The sequence below is a fragment of the Urtica dioica genome, chromosome 10 (assembly GCF_054948205.1).
Source record: "Urtica dioica subsp. dioica isolate 48M chromosome 10, U.dioica_male_clone48M_v1_H2, whole genome shotgun sequence".
Lineage (NCBI taxonomy): Eukaryota > Viridiplantae > Streptophyta > Magnoliopsida > Rosales > Urticaceae > Urtica > Urtica dioica.
The window spans coordinates 12,269,034-12,291,652 of NC_142765.1; the positions used below are offsets into that span (position 1 = coordinate 12,269,034).

Consider the following 22,619-nt stretch of genomic DNA (forward strand, 5'->3'; position numbering starts at 1 on the left):
ACTGGTTTTACTTGTAAAAGAAAATTTTTAAAATTCCGCCGCTTACCGAAGCGTTAATTATTTTCTTAAACCCTAGATCGATTCCAACATATCAGTCGACTCGTGGACTCGAACTCGACTCGAGGACTCATGTGGAGCCTGCACGAGGAGTTACGCGAAGAGTCGGCACGAGGAGTATCAGTCGACTCGTGAACTCGAACTCGACTCGAGGAAAGAACTCATCTCGAGGAGTTATGTGAAGATAGTCTCTCTCTGGGACCTCCAGCCTGACCATCGGCCCCTTGGGACTTCTTCTCTTTTTTTTTATTATTATTATTTTATTTTTGAGTTGTTTTTTATTTCGTTGAGCATTGTTTCCCATTAGCCCCCCGAGTTTCTTGTGTACTCGTAGAGGAGATTAGAAATTATAATGCCACAAGATAAAGGCTTCGAGGCGAAATGTAATCTAATTACCATGTCGAAATAGTCAAAAATTACATTCCCAGGCCATTGGCCTTATTGAAATTTGAAATTGTCTTTAAACCGAAAATAAAATGATATGACTAGAACGGGAGCGGGCTTCTACTGTAGTACCAAGGTTCCGCAGCTTGATCGAGCTAGAGGATGGTGCTCACCATCTTTGCCTTCCCTTTCCCGTCCACGCCTTGGATGTAGCACATCCTCGCCATCGACTGGTCTCCCAACATGATGGCAATCCCCTTCTCAGTCGGGAACTTCATCATCAGGTGATAGGTGGACGTTATGGCCTTCAACCGGTTGAGAGTCGGGCGGCCGATGATGATGTTGTACGCCGAGGGCTGGTCCACAACTAGGAAGGATACGATGCGAGTGACCTCGAGCCCCCCCGGCGTTCCGAAGGTGACCGGGAGGTCGATGGTTCCCTCTGTCATGACCCTCTCCCCTGAGAAGCCGAAGAGTGGGGTCGAGATCGGGGTCGGTCTCATTCCGGATAGCTTCATCCTGTCCAGTGTCGACTTGAAAATTATGTCGGCGGAGCTCCCGTTGTCGATGAGGATTCTCCGGACGAGGTTGCTGGCGACCGGGGCCGAGACGACTATCACGTCGTTGTGCGGGTGGAGGACCCGCACCGCCTCTTGGCTGGTGAAGAACATGGACTCGAATGGAGTCGGAGGAGGAGCCTCGTATGTGTGGTTGATGTAGTGCGTTATTTTCCCTTGGGAAACTTCACGCACGTACTTCTTCCTTTGCGTGGCAGAGTTTCCGAACTCCGGACCGCCCATGATCGAGCCCACAATGTGCTGTTGCGAGCTCTCCGGTTCTTCAATTGCCGCTCGGTCCGCGACGGTCACCGTCGTCGGACCATTTTTTCCTTGCCGCGGGCGCCCTCCGTGTGCCGCGGCCGTCCCGATTGTTCTAAGGACGCACTCTTTCAGCTTCCCATCCTGAATGAGGGCTTCGATTTGGCGCTTGAGCTGGTAACACTCGGACGTCAGGTGCCCGTGGTCTTGGTGGTACTCGCAGAACTTACTTCGATCCCGCTTCGCGGGATCCTTTGTGAGTGGAGCGGGGCTCCCTAGCTCGTCACGGTGCAAGGCTAGGATCCGCTCTCGCGAAGTGTTCAGAGGGGTAAATAATTCCGAAGACTTTCGGAAGCTATCGACATGCGGGGGTCTAGGCCCAGGGAGGGAGTGACCGTTAGGGGTCCGTCCTCCCTTGCTCCTCCTCTTTCGAGGGTCGGGACGATCTTCGTCTTGATCGTCGCGGCGGCGACCACCCTACCCCCCCGACCTTCAGCCGTCTCGGTCGTCGAAGTAGTCCTCGATTCCCATGTAGGTGCGGGCTCTTGACATTAGCTCCGCCATGTCTCGCGGGACTTTTCCAACAATGGACTTGAGGAAGTCGCTCGTGCGAACTCCCTTGGTGATCGCCGTGATGGCGTCCTTATCGTCGAACCCTTCGACTTTGTGAGACTCCTCGGTGAAGCGGGCGAGGTATTGTCTCAATGTCTCGTCTCTCCCTTGCCGGATGGAGAGGAGGTGGGTCTTCGACTTCTTTTGCGCCACGAGGGTGGCGGATCGAGCAAGGAAAGCCTCTCGCAAGGCCCGGAAAGACGAGCGATTCAACCTCCACAAGCTTCTCAACGATCAAGTTTCATAAAGGTTAGTAAACGTGTAATCGCTCTTAGATAGTTTTAATTTAAAAATAACATGTGCTTGCTCTTTGTCTAGGTTAGTAAAAATCGTTTTACTTGTTTAAAGAAAATTTTTATTTTTCGCCGCTTGCTAGAAGCGTTAAATTTTTTCTTAATCCTAGATCTATTCCAACATTTTAAGTCTCCAAGCATCGCACCTTTTAATCCTGACCATCGATCACCAAGTATCCAATGCCCTGATCCAGCGACATTAAACGACATCGCGAGCAACTCACTTGAGCGGTTGTTTTTCACTCAACTAGAACAGAACGACAACGCTTGATGATGGGCCGGGCTGAAGATGTATTCGGGTTTCACATATCTACAGTCATCCCTATGACATGGATTTATTTTGCATCGATATGCGGCTTGTCGGGTCTCTTGCAGCAGAAGTAGCGGAGCTCATTGTCAACTGATTTTTTATTCCCTAATGGGGCCCGATTTGGATGGAAGAGGGCAACAAAAGGTGACACCAGAGACAAGAGCAGTGGCTACGAACGAGATGGGATATATGGATAAAGGAAGGCGGTCTTGTTTGTGTTTTTGACAATTTTTATGTTCTTATATTTCTTATTGTTTAGTGTTAATTATGTTGTTTGGTTATATTCATCTTTCAGGGGTTTTTGTATTAGAGTTTTGGTTGTAGAGGTACTCGAATATCTTTTCTCAATGCGATTAATTCTCAGCGGTTTGGTTTCATCACTAGTTTTCGATCATATTTTGAACGAGCCATGAAGTTGTTTTAAATTCAGAATGTATTAATATCACTTTTCGTATGTCGAAAGGTCACACACAATGCGCTATCATTCGACTATAATTTTGAATCTTTTAAGCCTTGAGTTTTTAATGATATTCAGTCTGATGTCTAACAAAAACCTAGTATTATCTTAAAAAAAATATAACCGTTTGTGACAATATGACACGGTATCTATACATACAATTGATTGACATATAACGCGAAAGCATTTACAGTTGTAATTGTTGAAATCGAGCTCGTCAGTTCGCCTCCCGTGCTAGCTCGTCACTTCGTCAGCTCGTCAGCTCGTCACTTCGGCAGCTCGTCACTTCGTCAGTTCGCCCTTCCTCCTGACAAGCGTGCCTTCCTCCTGACAAGTGTACCTCGGAAGTCCTAACTCCTTGGAACTCATTTCATATGGGAAAATGTATTACATTTATTTGTCATCTATTTTCTATGTCTTATTTTATGTGTAACATTTATTACTTTCTATTTCCTAGATAGTATTATTACATGTATTTATTACACTCTCTTGTATCCACCATATGTATAAATAGGTGATACAAATTCATATTAAATATCAGGAAATATTCAAAGTCTCGGAACACTCTCTCTCTCTCTTCTCCGATTCTCTCTCTTTCTTTATCCTTTCAACATGGTATCAGAGCAGGGAAAATCAATCACCATGAACACTACTCCTACCACCTTTCAGTCTCAATCTGAATCTTTCTCCCAACATATCACGAGCCACAAACTCAATGGTCACAACTTCCTACAGTGGTCACAATCCGTGCTCATGTTCATATCGGGAAGAGGTAAAGATGACTACCTCACAGGCGCGGCAAAATCTCCAAAGATCGAAGATCCGGCGTTCAAGAGTTGGAAGGCAGATAACAACATGGTGATGTCCTGGCTCATAAATTCTATGCATCCCGAAATCGGAGAAACCTTCCTCCTTTACCCAACGGCAGCAGAAATCTGGCAAGCAGCTAGAGAAATCTTCTCCAACTCCGAAGATGTGTCCGAGCTGTCTGAGACTGAGAACACTCTCCACGACCTACGTCAAGGAGAGATGTCTGTTACTCAGTTCTTCAGCTCGCTCACACATCTATGGCAGAAGATCGACCTCTACGAACAGCACCAGTGGACCTGCCCCGAAGACTCAAAACTCTACCGCAGGATAGTGGAGACTAAACGTGTGTTTAAACTACTATCCGGTCTCAACCAAGACCTTGATGAGGTCAGAGGTCGGATACTTAGTACAAAACCACTACCATCTCTCCGTGAAGCCTTCTCCACGGTCAGACACGAGGAAAGCATGAGGAAACTCATGATGGGAGTTATCCAATCGAGCTCAATTCCGGGCTCATCCTCAGACTCGTCCGCCCTCACCACGCATGGAGACGAAGTACTTGCAGCCCGCGTCTCAACAGAGAGACCTCGCAAACCTCGCCCCTACTGCGATCATTGCAGACGACCTGGACACCTCCGAGAAAACTACTAGAAGCTGCATGGGAAACCACCGAGCTCGAAGTCAACCCGAGACACTAAGGATCCGAACTCAGTCGGAAACTTAGTATCCACTTCGTCCGCTGCCTCGACCTCGACCTCGACCTCGGACTCTCCCTTCAGCAACGACCAGATCGCTATTCTCCAAAAGCTTGTCCAACAAGTCCACCTCAGTGGAGAACACTCTGGCATTGGTTCTCTAGGTAACTCTCCTAGAGCCCTCAATGTAAGCTCAGAGAATCCCACAGCATGGATTGTCGACTCCGGTGCCACTGATCACATGACCGGTAATCGAAGTCTATTCACAACTTACTCTGCTTGTAATAGAAGCATATCAGTCACCATCGCCAACGGAGCCAAAACTCAAGTCACTGGTATTGGCACCGTGGTCTTGACAAAATCCATGAGGCTAGACTCGGCGTTCTTTGTGCCTCAACTACAGTGCAATCTCTTATCTGTACATAAGTTCAACCAAGATTCTAAGTGCCGAACTATTTTTGATGAAATTTCATGTGTGTTTCAGGAACAGGTCACGGGGAGACAGATTGGTAATGCCGAGCTGAGTATCGGACTCTATATCATCAAGTCAGATCAGCCCGCCATGTGTCAGCTCGCCCAACATTCACCCCAGTACAAAGAGATCATGCTCAATCACCTTAGACTAGGGCATCCAAATTTCATGTATCTCAAAAGAATGTTTCCTTCTTTGTTTATCAATAAAAATATCAATTCCATTCAGTGTGACATGTGTGAGTTCGCCAAACATTCTCGAAGCTCGTATCACCCCACCTCGTACAAACCATCTCGCCCATTTGCCACAATTCACAGTTATATATGGGGACCCTCAAAAGTTCCCAATATCACTGGGGTACGATGGTTTCTTCTCTTTGTTGACGACCACACTAGACTCAGTTGGATATACATGATGAAACAAAAATCCGAAACATCCAACCTCTTCAAAATCTTTCACAAAATGATCCAAACACAGTTCGACACCTCCATCCAAATTGTCCACACAGACAACGCTCGAGATTACTTTAATTCCGAGCTCGGCAATTTCTTCAAAACACATGGCATAATTCACTCCAGCTCATGTGTTTACACCCCGCAACAAAATGGGGTAGCCGAAAGGAAAAATCGACATATACTCGAGGTTGCCCGAGCCATCATGTTCTCCTCAAACGTCCCATCTCATTTTTGGGGAGAAGCAGTCCTCACAGCCACCTACCTCATAAACAGAATGCCGTCTCGTGTCCTTGGCTATAAAATCCCATCCCAAGTCCTTCTAGAGTCATACCCTCACTCTCGAATCATCTCAACTCTACCTGCGAAAGTATTCGGCTGTTCAGTCTTCACCCATTCTTATGACCAAGGTAAACTTGATCCAAAATCTCTCAAGTGCATTTTCCTTGGCTATTCAGCGACTCAGAAAGGCTACAAATGCTATGAACCCCGGTCCCGTAAATTCATAGTCTCCATGGATGTATCATTTCATGAGTTAAGTCCTTACTTCGCCAATTCAGCTCGTCAGGGGGAGAATAATGGAGATGACTTCCCAAATTGGCTCATCATAAACCCAGAATTCACCTCGCCACTTAGTCCACCTAGTTCGCTCCCAAATCCGACCTCATCTGTTCAAGAAATTCTCAGCTCGCCCCACAGTCCGACCTCACCTATTCAAGAAAATCCCAGCTCGCCCAGTCCGACTCTGATCCCCAGCTCGCAAGCCTCTGAACCCTCTCCAAGCGAACTGAACATCACCCAGAGTCCGGTACAAGCTCGCGAACAAAATGTCTCTCCGAACCTGAACCACGACACTATTGAACAAGGTAACATCTCATCTCCAGACTTACCAATTGCATTGAGAAAACCTGCTCGGTCGTGTGGTCAATACAGAATAGAGGATTACGTGTATTATGGGAACCTATCTACGGGCTACCAAGCCTATGTGGCGAAGTTAGATGAAGGTAAAGTGCCACAATCCATCGAGGAAGCCCTTCAAAGTCCTGAGTGGCGAGATGCGAGTCATGCCGAGATCCAAGCCCTCGAACAGAATGATACGTGGGATATAGTCGAGCTACCACCAGGCAAGCGAACTGTTGGATGTAGATGGCTCTTTACCATCAAACACAATCCAGATGGGACAGTGGAGAGATACAAAGCCCGCCTTGTCGCGAAAGGGTACACTCAAGCATATGGCATTGATTATCAAGAGACGTTCGCTCCAGTTGCGAAGTTCAATACCATCAGAATCCTCCTTTCACTAGCAGCCAACTTAGATTGGCCTCTCATTCAGCTAGATGTGAAGAATGCGTTTCTAAATGGCGAACTAGAAGAGGAAGTCTACATGCAACTCCCACCGGGATTTGACAATGATCAAGGAACCAACAAAGTCTGCAAACTCAAGAAGTCTCTATACGGTCTAAAACAGTCCCCTCGAGCATGGTTCGGAAAATTTACCAATGTGCTCAAGCGTTGCGACTACGAGCAGAGTCAAGCCGATCCAACACTCTTCTCAAAGATCTCAACACAAGGCAAGCACACCATCCTGAGTGAGTATGTGGACGACATAGTCATCACCGGAGACGACCTAGAAGAGATCAGGAAACTGAAGCAAACTTTGTCATCTGAGTTCGAAGTCAAGGACCTCAGCAGCCTACGATACTTTCTCGGCATGGAGGTAGCTCGATCAGAAAAGGGCATCTCTGTTTCCCAGCGCAAGTACACGTTGGATCTCCTCAAAGAAACTGGCATGCTTGACTGTAAACCAGTTGACACTCCAATGGATTCCAATGTGAAACTTCTAGCTCGCACCACCGAGGCCGCCACCGACAAAGAAAGATTTCAGCAGCTCGTAGGAAAACTCATCTACCTAACTCACACGAGTCCAGATATTGGATTCGCAGTGAGTATGGTAAGTCGATTCATGAGTAATCCCTCGGAAACTCACATGGACGCAGTCATGAGGATTCTCCAATACCTCAAAGCTGCCCCAGGGACTGGTCTCTCCTTCAAGAAAAGACGAAGTCGAGGTGTCGAAGTGTTCACAGATGCGGACTGGGCCGGATATGTTCCAGACAGACGATCAACATCAGGCATGTGCACATACGTCTGGGGAAATCTTGTTACCTGGCGAAGCAAGAAGCAGTCCGTTGTCTCAAGAAGTAGTGCTGAAGCCGAGCTCAGGTCATTAGCAAGCGGAGTATGTGAAGGCATCTGGCTAAAGAGAGTTCTCGACGACCTCAAGATCATCATCGAAGGTCCAATCAAGCTCTTTTGCAATAATCAAGCTGCTCTCAGCATAGCCAAAAATCCAGTCCATCATGACAGAACAAAACATATCGAGATCGACCGATACTTCATCAGAAAAAAGATTGAAGAAAAAATAATCGATATGGAATACGTTCCATCAGGTCGTCAGCTCGCCGACATTCTCACCAAAGCCCTTCCTCGAGCAACCTTCTCCGAGCTATGTAGCAAGCTTGACCTCCTCAACATATACAGTCAAGCTTGAGGGGGAGTGTTGAAATCGAGCTCGTCAGTTCGCCTCCCGTGCTAGCTCGTCACTTCGGCAGCTCGTCAGCTCGTCACTTCGGCAGCTCGTCAGTTCGTTAGTTCGCCCTTCCTCCTGACAAGCGTGCCTTCCTCCTGGCAAGCGTACCTCGGAAGTCCTAACTCATTGGAACTCATTTCACATGGGAAAATGTATTACATTTATTTGTCATCTATTTTCTATGTCTTATTTTCTGTGTAACATTTATTACTTTCTATTTCCTAGATAGTATTATTACATGTATTTATTACACTCTCTTGTATCCACCATATGTATAAATAGGTGATACAAATTCATATTAAATATAAGGAAATATTCAAAGTCTCGGAACACTCCCTCTCTTCTCCGATTCTCTCTCTTTCTTTATCCTTTCAATAGTAATCTGCAAAGTAGATCGATTCTCATATGCATTTCTTGACTGTATATTGATTTTATTTTCATATTCGATTTGGATTTAAGTGACGTGGTTATTAATGTTAATATAGCTGAAAAGTATAGTAAAAGAAATTGATAGGTGTGATTTTTTTTCTTTTTCTTTAATAGATTAAAATATAATTAGAAACATACAAAAAGAGAGAAAGAAAAGATATAGAAGCGAAGGAAGACATGGCGGGAATAGATGGATAAAGTGAAGAAGTAAAGATAAAAGATCTAATCTCTATCTAAAATTTGTCACGTCGTTAATTAATGAGATCGAAAGAGAATAAGCCTCTATCTAGTTGATAATGGATTTATACTTGCCAGATTTTCCAAATCCATTTGTCATTTGGATTGATATAAGAAGGCCAAGCATTTAGCTACAGCATAGACTTTTAAATCCGAAAAGAGTAACTCTATCAAACAAAAACAAAGATGTAGCTACTAAAATAATCTCTAAATCAGCCTTCTTTTGCTTGGTAAGTTTTGATACGTATTATAATGGAAAATGTTACAAAATATTACGAAAATAATACTTAGACAAGCTTAGCAAAAGAAATAAATAAAAACAAGTTCATGAAGGCTAAAAAAAATATGAACAACAACAACAAAAAAAATAATATTTACGTAAAGAAATGAAAAAAAAAAAGAACATCAAGGATCGTTCGACGGTTTTCTTAAAGTAATATTGTTCTCTCACGAACGTTGAAAAATCGACGAGCAATTTACTTCTCAGGATACAACATCGGAACGAGAAAAACTATACACCAACAAAATTTCTCCGGCGAACCAAAACAGCAGCAGAACCAACCATCGACTACAAGAAAAAACATAAGACAATTTTAGAGAGGAAAGTAGAGAGAAAATTTTTTCTGGAAGTGTGTTCGAATGAGAGATGAAGACATCTATTTATAGTTCATCAGGTCCGAGAGGTTACAAGAACTTGAACCTCCAAAACGTCAACTTTTATGACCTTTAATCATATTAATGCTCGTTAAATGGCGCTAGTATTAACCATGAAAAACCATTCAGGAACATTTTATTACACAATGCACAAAATCGCTGTCATAAATGTACGGTTATATACCTCTATGAATTAAGTCTCAACATAACAAAGAGTTATTCAAGGAATTAAAACTTTCAAAAGTGAAATTTATAATAAAATGATAAAGATTATCACAAATAAACCCGATCCAGTCTGGGCACAACACGACCGGACAGCGACGCGCTTGTGGTGGACTTAACTTCCATAAGTTATTATTCCTCTATAAAATTGATCACCTCTGGCAACCATAATCCCGTCACAGAGATTTTGGCGAAAGTTTGAGCCTAAATCTAGGCCCATAAACTCAAAAAAGACTGAGAGATTTGCATCAAAGTCACAAATTCGGCTCCAAATTGCATATGAGTCACGACGAAAAAAGGTGTTGCATAGATGTCACTTTGATAAAAAAAAATAGGACCAAAATACCCTTACGCAGATTTCAAAGTAGACTCGCAGTCAAATATTTCGAAAAAAAAAGTAGACTCACAGAAGAAATTACAAAAAGTAGACTCGCAGTCAAATATTTCGGAAAAAAAATAGACTCACAGAACAAATTACAAAAAGTAGACTCGCAGTCAAATATTTCAAAAAAAAAAAAAGTAGACTCCTTTCGAACACGAAACCGCCATCGCTGCTTCCGAGCAGGACGTCCATCGCCATCGCGTTCCCGGCCAGCATCACGCTCGCCGCCGCCGCCGCCACTCCGACGTCCCTCAGGGACGCCTTCACGGCCGAGCACGGCTTCGTCGCCGCCTCCTCCTCGCGATTCTTAGATCTAGATCTAAGAATCGCGCCGGATTTCGGGTTCACGCTCGACGAGGTCGCACGGTTCTGCAGATCCACTCCATCTCCGGCCGCCGCCGCCTTCGCTCGCACCCCTGAACGCTCCGGCGCGACTCGCCCGCCAGCCTCCTTCTCCGGCGGGCTGGTCTGCGCGGTATGCAGAACCCGCTCCACCATCCTCGTGAGTTGAGCGAATTTTACGTTCGAATCGCGCTGAATCTCATCGAATCTCCGCCGGAACCAGCTTCTTTTGTAGGTGAGGGTAATTTAGACTTTCTATAGGTGTGACAAAAATACAAATAAGTGATACGGATGCAATTTTAGCAAATAAGTGACAAGAAATGGCTGAAGTTGTCACTTCAACAAAAAGACTATAACCCGCCACGACAAACAAAATACCTGTCAATTTTCTTCTTCATTAATTTCATACAAACTCGAGAGTTCTGCCTTAGAGTCATTCCAATGGCGAACCAGAACGAGAACGAGCACAACATTGTCCGAATTTTGTGCCCTAAGCTTGTCCTCTCTTCCCTGAACCAAAATTCTGTCCAATGGCTGATCGGATCTCCATTTCTCCCGCGATTCACCGTTGTTTCGACCGTCAATGCCGTCCACTCCGACCGCCGTGAAGAATCAGGTGCGATTTCTCTTTTCTCGAGGAACAAACTTAATACGGATACTAATTCCGTTCCTTGGTTGAGTAGAAGCGCTCCGTTCGCTAATTACTAGAGGTTTCGGAGTCGTTGGAGCTCTGATCGTCGCGAGCTCTGATGCGGAGGAATCCGCCACGAAGGCGATCGAGGAGGCGCGTGGTCTGAGAAAGATTCTTTACGGAGGTGACGAGTTCTGCGGCTGTGAAGTCATCGGCGCTGTGGCGAATTCAGGCTTCGATGATGTTCTGTTCTTTGCTTCGAAGTCAGCGAGTTCGGCGAGTCTTGATCGGATTTCTTCGGTTGTTTTTGAAGATTTTCCAGAGAAGTTGGTCTGGGAGAGAGGTTGCTTGTTGCGATGTGAAGTTCCGATCAATATGCCAATCCATTATCCGGTGGACAAACCGTCAGGTATTTTTATATTATTTAGATTAATTTTTTTTTATTTGTAATTTCTATTTTAAAGTGATGTATTAATTTGATTGAGCTTGAATAAGCGTGATATATATCATATCTCGTAAATGTTGCAATTTTTATCTCTAAATCTGGATGATTTGTAAGGATTTGTGTAAATCGAGGTAGTTAGAGTCTGAGATTTGAGAGCGCATAAAGAAAGTTTATCAATAACTCCTATAGATAGAACTACTGGAATATATGGAAATGGAATCGAAACAAACCAGTTTAGCTTCCTGTTCGTAGTAAAGATCAGTAAATGATACGTTTTATGTTCTAATCAGTTTTTTAGTTTAGATTCCTGTTCTAAATTTAGGTTATGTCTTGCCAGTGATTTCTTAGAATGGTAAAGATTCATACAGTAAATTGAATTGTTTGCTTCCAAATCTTTCAGATGCAGAGAAGAAGTTTGAGCGTGCAATTGAAGCTTTTATTGACAAATTAGAGGATCCAAAAACTGTGTACGTTGTAAAGACATTAGGGGAAATGTCTGATGAAATGTTACCGCCTGTTATGCTACGCGCTGTAGACTTGGACTTCAGTACCGGACTTTCAAATACAATGCAGGCCAAAGAAATTTCTCAAGATATCAATGACACAAATCTCTTATGCAAGCAATATTGTTCGAATGAAAGTTCTGGATCACCAGTATATTCTCTTGAGGTAAGGGACTCAAATCTTTTGAATTCTCTTCAAAGTTACTCGTGACACAACTTCTTATGCTGTGATGATGATAATTATTTAAATCTCATTTGGAGCCTATTCTTCTCAGAGTGCAGGTAAAATCCATGTCAGCGTCCACCTGAATACTTCAGTAAATTCTTCAAAACCAGCTTCACCTGTTGCAGAATACTTTCCAGGTAAATGTTAGACTTTGCTATGTTGGGGTTATAACACAATAGTCAAAGCCTCTAGTTGGATTTAATTCTGTTGTCACTTGTTATAATGTTCAATTTTTTTTTTACAGTTCTTGAAGAAACCCGTCGTTTGGTCGTGGAGTTAAAACTAGAAGTGCTTGGTTATGCAGCCAAGGATTTTCCTGTGAGACTAGCGGTTCCGAAACTAATTGTTCCAGGGTTAGTTGATCAGCTTAATGTCATGAAGAAGGCCATATTGCCAACTCTCTTAGCAAAACGTTCGGAGGTAGGAAATCAAATGTTAATTTTCTCTACCTCAGTCATATTTCAATATCCTGATATTTATTCGAGTTTCTGTCTATATGGGTGTGTCCCTATGGAATAATGTGAAAATCAGAGTCTTAAGCTGCGTTTAGCATTTTCCTGCTAACTGTAGAGTTATGTTGCAGTTACAGCTGCAGTCATATCACTTTACTCCGCCGGGATTTCTTCATCCAATCAATGTCATCTATGAACTTGACTATGGGGAGACAGAACTGAAGCAAGGTAAGCAGAGAAGAGCCGAATTTGCGCTCACGCTAGATACATTTTAACCTTACCTTAGTCCTGACATAGTACCATAATCCCGAGTGAGTGTCCATATACGATTGTTTAAGTTTATAGGATTGGAGGGATAAGATAACATATTTATTTGTATCGGATATTTTATCAGAGATAAAAGTACTCGAGACTCTTTATGTCAAACTGATATTGATTTTTCTTTTCTACAGTTGAAGTTAGGAAATCCCTGCATTCGAGGCTGGGTTTACCTCTTGATCGTCCACTCTTAAGGATAGCTAATGCTCTGAATTTTCTTACAACTGATGGCGGAAGGAGTACACAGAAGGGTAATAGTATGCTATTATATAGTCCTCATTGTACGAGGCATTGAAGTTTCCCTTTCCTTATCCTACTTTCTCTGACATTTTCCCCCATAAAATATCAGGCTCTACTTTTCTGAAGGATGTACACATTGGAATACAGAGTAGTGGTGGTAAGTGACAAATATCACTTCGTACATTATTCATTTCCTTTATATCCCCATGATTGACATTCTCAGCAATTTGTGATTTCTATGCACAGTTTCAGGAGGCACAGCGTCTATTGTTCAGGGTTCTTATGAATATTACCATTACATGCACAATTCATTTAATGATTCGGTGGGGCTTGGTGTTTTACTGTTATTTATAGAATCTCGTTGATTTAGCTTTTTTTGTCCTTGCTGTTATTTCCTGCAAAGTGATTCAGCTTTTATGTTCCAGGGCTGGGGTTGTGCTTATCGTTCCCTACAAACCATCATTTCCTGGTTCAGGCTCCAACACTACACATCCATGGAAGTACCTTCGCACAGGTATTGGATTCCACCCAGAAAAAAATGATCAAACTTCAAATTCCTTTCTCGCCTTACTTGATGGCATACTGTTCATTTGGAGATCCCTTGTTAGAGGCTCGACATATCTTTCCAGTTTTCTAATTTCTTCTAAATAACCACAGAGTTTAGTTTCCTTTAAGCTACTTCGATTTTATCAGTCAACAAACATGTGCAAAATTCTGCAGGGAAGTCCAACAGGCTCTTGTTGAAATTGGCGATAAAGATCCTTCTTTTGTTGGATCCCGTGAATGGATTGGTGCCATTGAGTTGGGCTTTGTTTTGGACAAACTTTTGGGTGTAAGCAATCTATTTTATAGTTGAAAGTACTTTTTTTCTTGCTTTCTATTAGGTCCATCAATGCCTTTTTTTTATATAGAAAAAACTTGAAAAGGATTAGTTGTCTTGAAACAGGTGAGTTGCAAAGTCCTGAATGTAAGATCTGGATCAGAGCTTCCTGAAAAATGCCGAGAGCTGGCCTTGCACTTTGAGAATCAAGGAACTCCGATAATGATTGGTAAATGAGTTCATCTGCACTTGTTTTTCTTTTTTTTAGAAATTAAAAAAAAAAATGCTCATACGAGTTTACTTAAACGAAAAATAAAGAAAATTGCTAACATAACTAATATAATATTGATCCAGGTGGTGGAGTTCTTGCATATACACTTCTGGGCGTTGATTACAACGATGCAACCGGAGATTGTGCATTTCTCATACTTGATCCTCACTACACGGGCAACGATGAGCACAAGAAGATCGTGAATGGAGGATGGTGTGGATGGAAAAAGGCGGTCGATGGCAAAGGAAAACATTTCTTCTTGCATGATAAGTTCTACAATCTTTTGTTGCCTCAGAGGCCCAACATGGTTTGAGTTTGCAATTTGAATATAACAAGAGAGCGAGCGACTGTACAGATATAGACCATTGGGTAAATCGCTGATAGGTTTTGGTGAAGACTAATTTGATGCCCCATAGAAGATTTACTAGAATACTCGGTCTTAGAATACAGGAACATGAACGTCTGAGAAAGAAAGGTTTGATGTGTAACCTAATAGACATATTTTGACATTTATATTTGCACTTTGATTGAATCAGGTTAAAAAGAATATGCTTCACCAGTTTCAGTTGGGTCATATTTTTGATCCTCTTGTATGGTTCAGAATTTTTTTTCTATGCTCAGTAAGAAATTAATGCTATGTACATCACGAGAAAAGCCATAAAATGTCTTTAGCTGGTTAACTGAGACTAAATTAATAGAACCCGATTGTAAATGACTTTAGTACATAGCAGAATAAAACAGTTGAATGAAAGCACCTAGTTTGGCATACACACGTCAGTTAGTAAAATCCCAACTAAAATGATCAGTAAAACCCTGTCCTGGCATTTTTTTTTTTTTTTTTATGGAAGAAACTGAATAAAAATTACAGAGAAACAGAAAGCTTAGGGAAGGTTAAACCATTATGCAAACATAACATTTTTCAAAGCCTAGGGTTTAAAAAAAAGAAGCAGATATAGCTAGCTCGCGAACAACCTCGGACAAAAATTTATAGTGCGGTTGTACTGCTTTTCGGCTGCAGAGTGAAACATGTTGTAGCAGATAGTTCATGATTTCTGTTGTCGCTCGTTTTTGGACAACTATTTAGGAGCCTAAAGCAGTTAGACCCAAGGCCGGACCAAGTGGTCTCGCTTCAGCTCGAGCGTGTTGGACTTGGTATCCCAAGTCGTCCCCTAGCTGTTGGTGATGCTTGCCTCGTCCAAACACCTGAGATGTGTGAAAGAATGTGTGAACTACAAAGGGGAAACAGAGAGGGTTCCTCTGTTTACCTCTCCGACGCTCAACATTAGTAGGACTGAGGTGGATAAGAGGGGTTAGGTGTTTAGAGGGTCGAAGCTTGAGAGAAACGAGTGAGGTACGAGTTCAGCAGCGTTTCAGTACTCAATTTCGGATAACCTGTCTCGAGGGGTCGAGCCTCGTATTTATAAGCGTCCAAAGGGCGTTGGAAGAACCCTTTGGCCGAGTGAAGGTTGGGCCGGCCATTGGCCGAGTGAAGCTTGATCGGCCAATGGCCGAATGAAGGACCTGGGCCGGCCATTGGCCAGGTGAGGAATTGGGCCGGCCATTGGCCGAGTGAGGAATTGGACCGGCCATTGGCCGAGTGAGACTCGGTCGGCCAATGGCCGGGTGAACGGCCCGGACCGTCCAACGGCCGAGTGAGAATGTCCGTCCACCCGACGGGGCCGATAGCGTCATCGGTTCGCGCCGGGCCGATAACAATTTCATATATTTTTGACATCTTGAAACAATCACCGCATGTAATTCAAAAAATTGACCAATGAACCCTTGCCCAACCCAGAGATTTATGAGCTCTTGGACATCTATGCTATGAACTTTTGTGAATAACCTACAACAGGCAAAACAAAACAGTGTTTCAACTTTCAACAAGAGGGAAGAGAATCATAACTCAAACTTCAATATTGATAAATTTTCAAAGGAAACCCTCTGTGTTTTTCACAGCCTCCATGACAAAAAGGTTTAGCCGAAGTTATTCTTTTACGATGAAGTTTTAGCCAACGCTGATGATAGCAGTTACGAAAGTTTATAAATGACTAGTATACCATTTTAGTTTTAAACCAATATGACTTGCTCTTCTTCTATCAAAATTAGATAGCTTGAGCGATCCGGCGATCCCCAAAGTGAATCATATTTCCAATAACTTGCGATGAGGGCTTTCATGTGATAATCTGATGCCTCTAGTGTCAAAAAAGTGTAAACTTCACGAGGAAATGCAAAGCCTCAAACTTCAACAGACGATCAATACCTAAAAAGCATGCATTCGATTTCCAGAAATCTATATGAGATCAAGAGATTCCACAATTAAAAGAGTAAAAAAAACATATACACATACTTGATACACTTGTAGAGAGCTCTGCAGTGCATAAGAGAATGGCAGTCATCACAAAGAACTTCAAGCTACAATGAGGAGAACTCTAAAGTTAGATGTCACTCAATAATTTTAATCTATAGTGCATATGCATATAACAATTAATTAATCCCATATTTGAATTTATGATCATGAAAAAAAAAAAGAGCATCTCTTGGTCACTTTACCATACATTTCAGCAAATTCAAATGAGTCTGAATCCCAATTATCATCCTTTTCGATAAGACAATGACTCCCGACTTTTTTTCCCAGAGAGAATTCACAAGACTACGCAAAAGTATCATTCCTGCTACAGACTTGGTATCATTGGCAAATAAGAACAATTAACATCACAGTTATTGTTCCAGCAAAAAAAAAAAAAAAACATCACAGCTATTCTTCTCTTACCAGCTTTGTCTCATTACTAAAGAAACACTGATGCAATTTTTCCTCTTCTTATATGACCTGACAGAGATTAACAATAAAACAAAAGTTAGATAAGGTCAGTTTGTGTTTCACCCCTGTAATCATTCTGTGCTGCAACTATCTTTATGAAAGAAGTTAAAGACGAGCATATAAATAAATATATAGAAAGGAAAAGCTCTACCTCAATGTCTACATAACGTGCCTGAATGACGACATTTTGGATGTGTTTGATCTTAGGCCAGTCCTCTTCTGTTTCTTTTCCATATCTTTCTAATAAGAGTGGGCAGTCATAAATATCCTGAGATTTTGTAAAGAAGTGAGACTGTTTGTTGATCCTGGAAATGACTCAGTCTTGTGGCAAATCCACTCCGGAAGAGCCGTCAAATTGGTACACCTATCGAGTTCGAGCGTCTGCAGAGTTGTGACGCACCGAAGCCCCTCCGGAAGAGTTATCAGCTCTGGGAGCCTAGTTAGTATCAGAGTGTCGAGGCTAGTAAGCGATTCCCACTTGTTCGGGCTATCGAGCCCTTCAAACAGATGAGGACAGTCGGATGTGGAGCTTATGAAGCGAAGGCAATTTGCAAATAGTCTTCAAGTTTTGACAGTAGTAGAGTTTAAGGCTTTGCAGGATGGTGATACGCTGAAGCCACTGGGGGTGAGCCACAACGTCTTTGAGGCCGTCGAAGACCATGGATCGCAGGCTTGTTAGGCACTCGAATTCGATTGAGTCATTGCCATCAAGCTCTTTTTGCAGGAATCGACAAAAAATTAAATGCTTTTTTTATTAAAGAAAGAAGAAGAGTATTTCACCATGGATAGCAAGTTTTCCGTCTTGGATCTTCTTTGTTGCTGAAGTAAGTCTCTTGTATGACGTTCTAGATCGTTGGTATACATCAGAAGTTTGTTGGGAATTTGTCCACAATTCAGACCTTTAGATTTACAAATTTACAGATATTAATATAATGCTATACATGTTAACATAATAAGCACCAATTAACACTATACATATAACTAATATATATAGACATACATTTAACAAGTATAACTCAAGAACAAACGGAATTTGTTTTCAACAAGATAAAAACAACACAACAAACAACAAAAAATGTGGACACAAAAATTCAGTGTTAACAGAATATACACACAAATGAATATTATTCGAAATAACAAGACAAAAACAATAAAAATGAATAAAAAAAAAAAAGTGGAGATTAATTTAAAAAACATGAACGAAAATAGCAACCCCAAATAAACGCGAACAATTATTTTTAGAAAGATTACTATGTACTTGATTTTTTTTTTTAATAACCACAGTTAATATCAAATATATTACATATTAGAAATAGGTCTTTATCTGTGCAAAATAATCGTCTCGTCCAGATATTCGGTTGGTACCAAATTTATTAAGAACAGGTGTCTAGATAACGAGGTATACATTTTTTTTAGACTTTATGAGGAGATAGGATATACATTTATTTAATTTATAAAAGTTGTGAGTGTTAGCTTTAACATGGGGTTAAGAATCAGACTAATCCAAATTTATTGATTTTTGAATAAATATCAAGAGTTCGTCCAATGATAACTGAATTCATTTACTTTTACAAATTTACTCGAGTTTTGACACTTTTTTTCTTTTTACTTTATTTTTTGTTAACCTTGTTTTCTAAACCTAATTTAAATACTTTTAAAGTTTTCAATTTTGTGTCTTTTTTTCATTTTCATTTTCATTATTTTTTGCAACTAACCAATTCTCTACCTCCTTTTAAAAAGTTAGCTTAAATTTCATTTTATTAGGAAAATAGATCACCAGGCCGAAGTAAATTAATTAACTTAATCAAGTTAATTAATTTACTTTAATATGAAAAACTATTTTTCAAAGTAAATTAAATTAACATAACCAATTAATTAATTTACTTCGATTTGGTTGGCTATTTTCTTAAAAAAAAATGAAACTTTGGCTATTTTTTAAAATGAATGTGGGTTATTAGACTACTGATCTAATTGTCCCATTTATTTATTCAATTTCTAGGTGTTTTAACCACACTTATTTTGGGTTTTAAACACCATGTTATTTTGGTTATCCAATATACAAACTTTGAAAGTTTTTTTCATAATAAGTGAGGAAACAAAACTATTTTGGATTTCTGTCTTCTAACTTCTACTACCATATTGACAGATGGTTGCTCGAAATCTAATGCTTTAAAAACATTACATTCTTCGTTGTTCTGTTTATCAAGTTCACCATTGTATTCATCATATTTTATCAATTTCAATTTTGAAGAAGATGAATCGGTCGCGAGGGAGCACTGATACGACCGGTACTTGGTCCCGTCCATGACTCCGTGCTTCAGCTCTGTCCCGCATATTGTGTCCAACACTCCCCGAAATCTTGTTTTGTCCCAACAAATTTGACTGATCAATTTTTATCCCTAAAAATGATTTATTTTTTATAATTCTTGTTTTATATAACTTTTTATTACCTCGCTGTAGAGCTGGAAATCAGAACCGTCTTCGTCTATATCAACTATTGTAGTAGTGTTGACCGTTGTTCTCGGGGATAGCCATGACCAGTCGTCGCTGAGGATCGAGTTTTCCTTTTTAGCAAAAGGTAAAAAAGAAAAAATAAAATCAATTGGCATGGAATGAAAATATAACCACAAGGGAGAAAAACTATTGTTTACTTGTTCCTTAAGAAACATAACGTTCTCTTCCACTCCATCCATAGCTAGAAAGTTTACTTCGTGTAACTGAATTAGGAGGGAAATAAATTGATACCCAAGTAACTAATACAGTAAGTAGAGGTCAGTAACTTGACTCCCAAGTAACTACTTTTTTGTCTTCAATTAATCAACTTACCGCAATTTCCCTGATCTTGAAAGTATTGATGGCATCTTTATTTCTCCAGACGACCATGGGAGGGACGCTCTCGATGGCCCCTCAGAGAGCAGCCTTCAGGATATGTCATCTTTTTAGAGATTCCATAACACTAGAAAAAATACTTTCTAATTCACTTGTATAGCCGTATCTGCAGAGTTGGTTTCCGATTACATGTTGGGCACTAAATTCTTTAAGAGACATAATTGATGATATTGCACGTACGAATCGTTCCTGCTACAGAGAAGAATAAAGAGCTTTAAAGATATATCTTGTATCAAGATTAATTGAATTGGATGTTAATTGATTATTTTTGTACCAGTGTTTGTCTCATCGGTGAAGAAACCCGATTGTTTTTCATGAACTGGAGCTAATTTCTCTCCTAATTCCTCAGCGACCTAATAGAGTTAAAAAGGGAGTTAAAATATTGAAATATTTATAGAAAGAACATTTAAGCAAGATCTTATATAATACATAGAAAAGAGCAAGCTCTACCGGAAGTTGAGCAGCCAAACAACAGCTCGGCAGATGGGATGTGCATATAATCTCTGGTCAGTTATTTTTAGTAAAAAGTGAGACTGCTCATCGATCCTGATCCTGGCAATGATTCAATTAAATCTTCGGACGAGTGACCAGCCGTGACAGATTACATAATTTCAGGGTGCCCAGGGCTTAACACTCAATCAGGTCATTGAATCCTTCAAACGACGTAAACGAGTTGGGAAATTTTGTTTCGACAGAACAGGTTGTTTTGGGACTGCCTTCATAAGGGCATCCTTGGCGTTCCCGGGGACATACCTGTAACCATCGATCAACACTATAAGATGGATATCCTTTTGACTGAAAGAACTTTAAAGGAAGATAGTATATTATGTATAGAAAGGAACAAGCTCTACCGGATATTCCGATCCTTTCCTTTTTCTTCTCCATATATTCTTAGTAAGGTCAGACAATTAGTAATCTGAAGACATTCTAAAGAATCGACTGCTCATCTCTCCTGGGAATGATTCAATCAACTCGATCTCAGGAAGAGTGACCAGCTGTGACAGATTACAAAGTTTCAAGGTGAGCAGGCTCATAAGGGTTTCGCACTTGATCTGGTCATTGAATCCTTCAAACGAGTTGGGAAATGTTGTTTCAACAGAACGGGATTTTTTTTGGGAAGATATTTTCATTAAGAAAAAGAAACATAAAGTCAATTGGCATGGCATGAAAAATCTATAGGATACCAATTAGAAAAGTCATAGTCGCACCTTTGAAGAATCACATCTTCCATCTTCTAACATTGGACTGCATCATCTATAAACCCTCCTTTGATGAAGACGAGGTGAACGTGGGTGGTCTGGGGCTGAGTCTGAGCCGTCCCTGATGAAATGGTGAGAATTAACAAACCTCCTCAATATTAAACTTCATTTTGGACAAGTATGAGCTGAAGCTTAGCATTATACAATAGAAAATCCAATTATAGAAGCCATTGATAACAAGTCAATTTGAAAATCTAACCTGGAATAGTTTGTCAAACAATCGAAGTTGGACATTTTGAGAATTCACATTGAAGCCACTGAGGGAGAGCCCTGTTGAGCCGATTTCTCGTCCCAACAACCTATACCAGATTATTTCGAATTGTCTCGTATATTTATTTATATAAGTTAAGGGTCTCAGAATCCGATCATGAAGATTGAACCGAAATCCGAAAGAAATTAATAGATAATACGAATTAAGAATACAGAAAGAACGAAAGGAAATTCCTTTTATTGATTAACGAACGCAAACCTTACAAGATTAGGAAATTATTTGAGAGTAAGCAGGAAAACTCGAGAAAAGAAGAATATATCACAATCTCCCCAGAAAAATCCGTCGCGTAAAATGAAAATGGATTGAGCTTTTATAGCCAGCTTGCCGATTCTCCTGTTTCTTCAGATCGGCACACGTGTATGAGCAGAACCGGTCTTTCACCCTTTATTCTCGCGTACATCCCCACTCTTAGGCGATTTGACCGTTTCTTAGATGATTCATCGTTCAAATTTCTTGGCGGGACCGTCTAGGAACGCTTGTGGGCCCGGGTCGAGTTGGGATTCTTCGAAATATTGTCTTGGGCCGATCTCACCTGCGCCTAGGTTTATTAGGCCGAACTGGGCTTTGGGCCGAACTAACGATTATCCTCTCCTTTGGGCCGAACTCATTGTGGGCCCGGTTGGTCCAATTCGCCTGCTGGAAGGGAGAGATATTCACTCCCACAATCAGTCCCCCAGTATCTTCTATATTATGAGATAATATAGAATATACTTTGTCAAACCGAGATTTTTTCCGAGTCTGGTTAAAATTCGACAAAATATTCGGGTATTTCTACCTCTTGGTTACTTTTGAGCAGGCGCCGAGGACACGTGTCGCCACGTCCGAGCCTCGATACCTCAAAAGATTTTTTTAATTATAGCGATTTTCTCGGGATTCTCAACCGTCGATTTGACGCTTAAATAAAGCTGTGACCTTTCGATTTCTTTCATTAATATCAATTCATTCATATCCCAGCGGTAAATATCGCAACTCTCTTCTTCTTTTTCTTCTTCATTTTCTTCTGCGTTTCTTGAAATTTCTTTGCTTTCGCCGTTTCTGGCTGTGAAAACTCTCGAGATTACTTTCATTTCTGCAAAGTGAAATGTCGAATCCCGACAAGAAGAGCGATGATCCCCACAGTGAGTTGTCGTCGCCGTCGTCGTTGACGAAGCGCGACCTCGCCGATATGGGGGAGCGATACAACTTTCTCGATGGGCTCAGGGTGAAGGTAGGAGGCCAGTCCGCCGATCGAATCATCCCTGGATACGTTTGTGCGTACCA

The 22,619-nt window shown here is 41.3% G+C and overlaps 1 protein-coding gene and 1 long non-coding RNA gene across 2 annotated transcripts; one reads left to right on the forward strand and one right to left on the reverse strand.

Moving 5' to 3' along the window:
• Nucleotides 1–10,602: 10,602 nt before the first annotated feature.
• Nucleotides 10,603–14,654, forward strand: LOC149383415 (Peptidase C78, ubiquitin fold modifier-specific peptidase 1/ 2). The gene is made up of 13 exons (XM_089629293.1): nucleotides 10,603–10,832; nucleotides 10,900–11,256; nucleotides 11,693–11,961; nucleotides 12,071–12,158; nucleotides 12,266–12,441; nucleotides 12,605–12,701; nucleotides 12,926–13,042; nucleotides 13,141–13,188; nucleotides 13,278–13,354; nucleotides 13,457–13,545; nucleotides 13,752–13,863; nucleotides 13,978–14,080; nucleotides 14,206–14,654. Exons 1-13 carry the CDS (start codon nucleotides 10,658–10,660, stop codon nucleotides 14,433–14,435), a joined length of 1,938 nt encoding a protein of 645 aa, XP_089485419.1. The 5' UTR covers nucleotides 10,603–10,657; the 3' UTR covers nucleotides 14,436–14,654.
• A 311-nt stretch (nucleotides 14,655–14,965) lies between these two features.
• On the reverse strand, nucleotides 14,966–16,937 carry LOC149383416 (uncharacterized). The gene is made up of 5 exons (XR_016301892.1): nucleotides 16,893–16,937; nucleotides 16,678–16,801; nucleotides 16,470–16,534; nucleotides 16,180–16,382; nucleotides 14,966–15,965 (listed from the first exon to the last, which is right to left on the reverse strand). It is a non-coding gene; the product is annotated as an uncharacterized LOC149383416 (long non-coding RNA).
• Nucleotides 16,938–22,619: the final 5,682 nt, after the last annotated feature.

Bases quoted from the DNA above. Each gene is read 5' to 3' on its own strand.
- LOC149383415 (XM_089629293.1), top strand. From the start codon at position 10,658: ATGGCGAACCAGAACGAGAACGAGCACAACATTGTCCGAATTTTGTGC. The intron at 12,442-12,604 runs GTAGGAAATCAA...GTTATGTTGCAG, and splicing joins TCTTAGCAAAACGTTCGGAG to TTACAGCTGCAGTCATATCA. The intron at 13,189-13,277 runs GTAAGTGACAAA...TTCTATGCACAG, and splicing joins TGGAATACAGAGTAGTGGTG to TTTCAGGAGGCACAGCGTCT.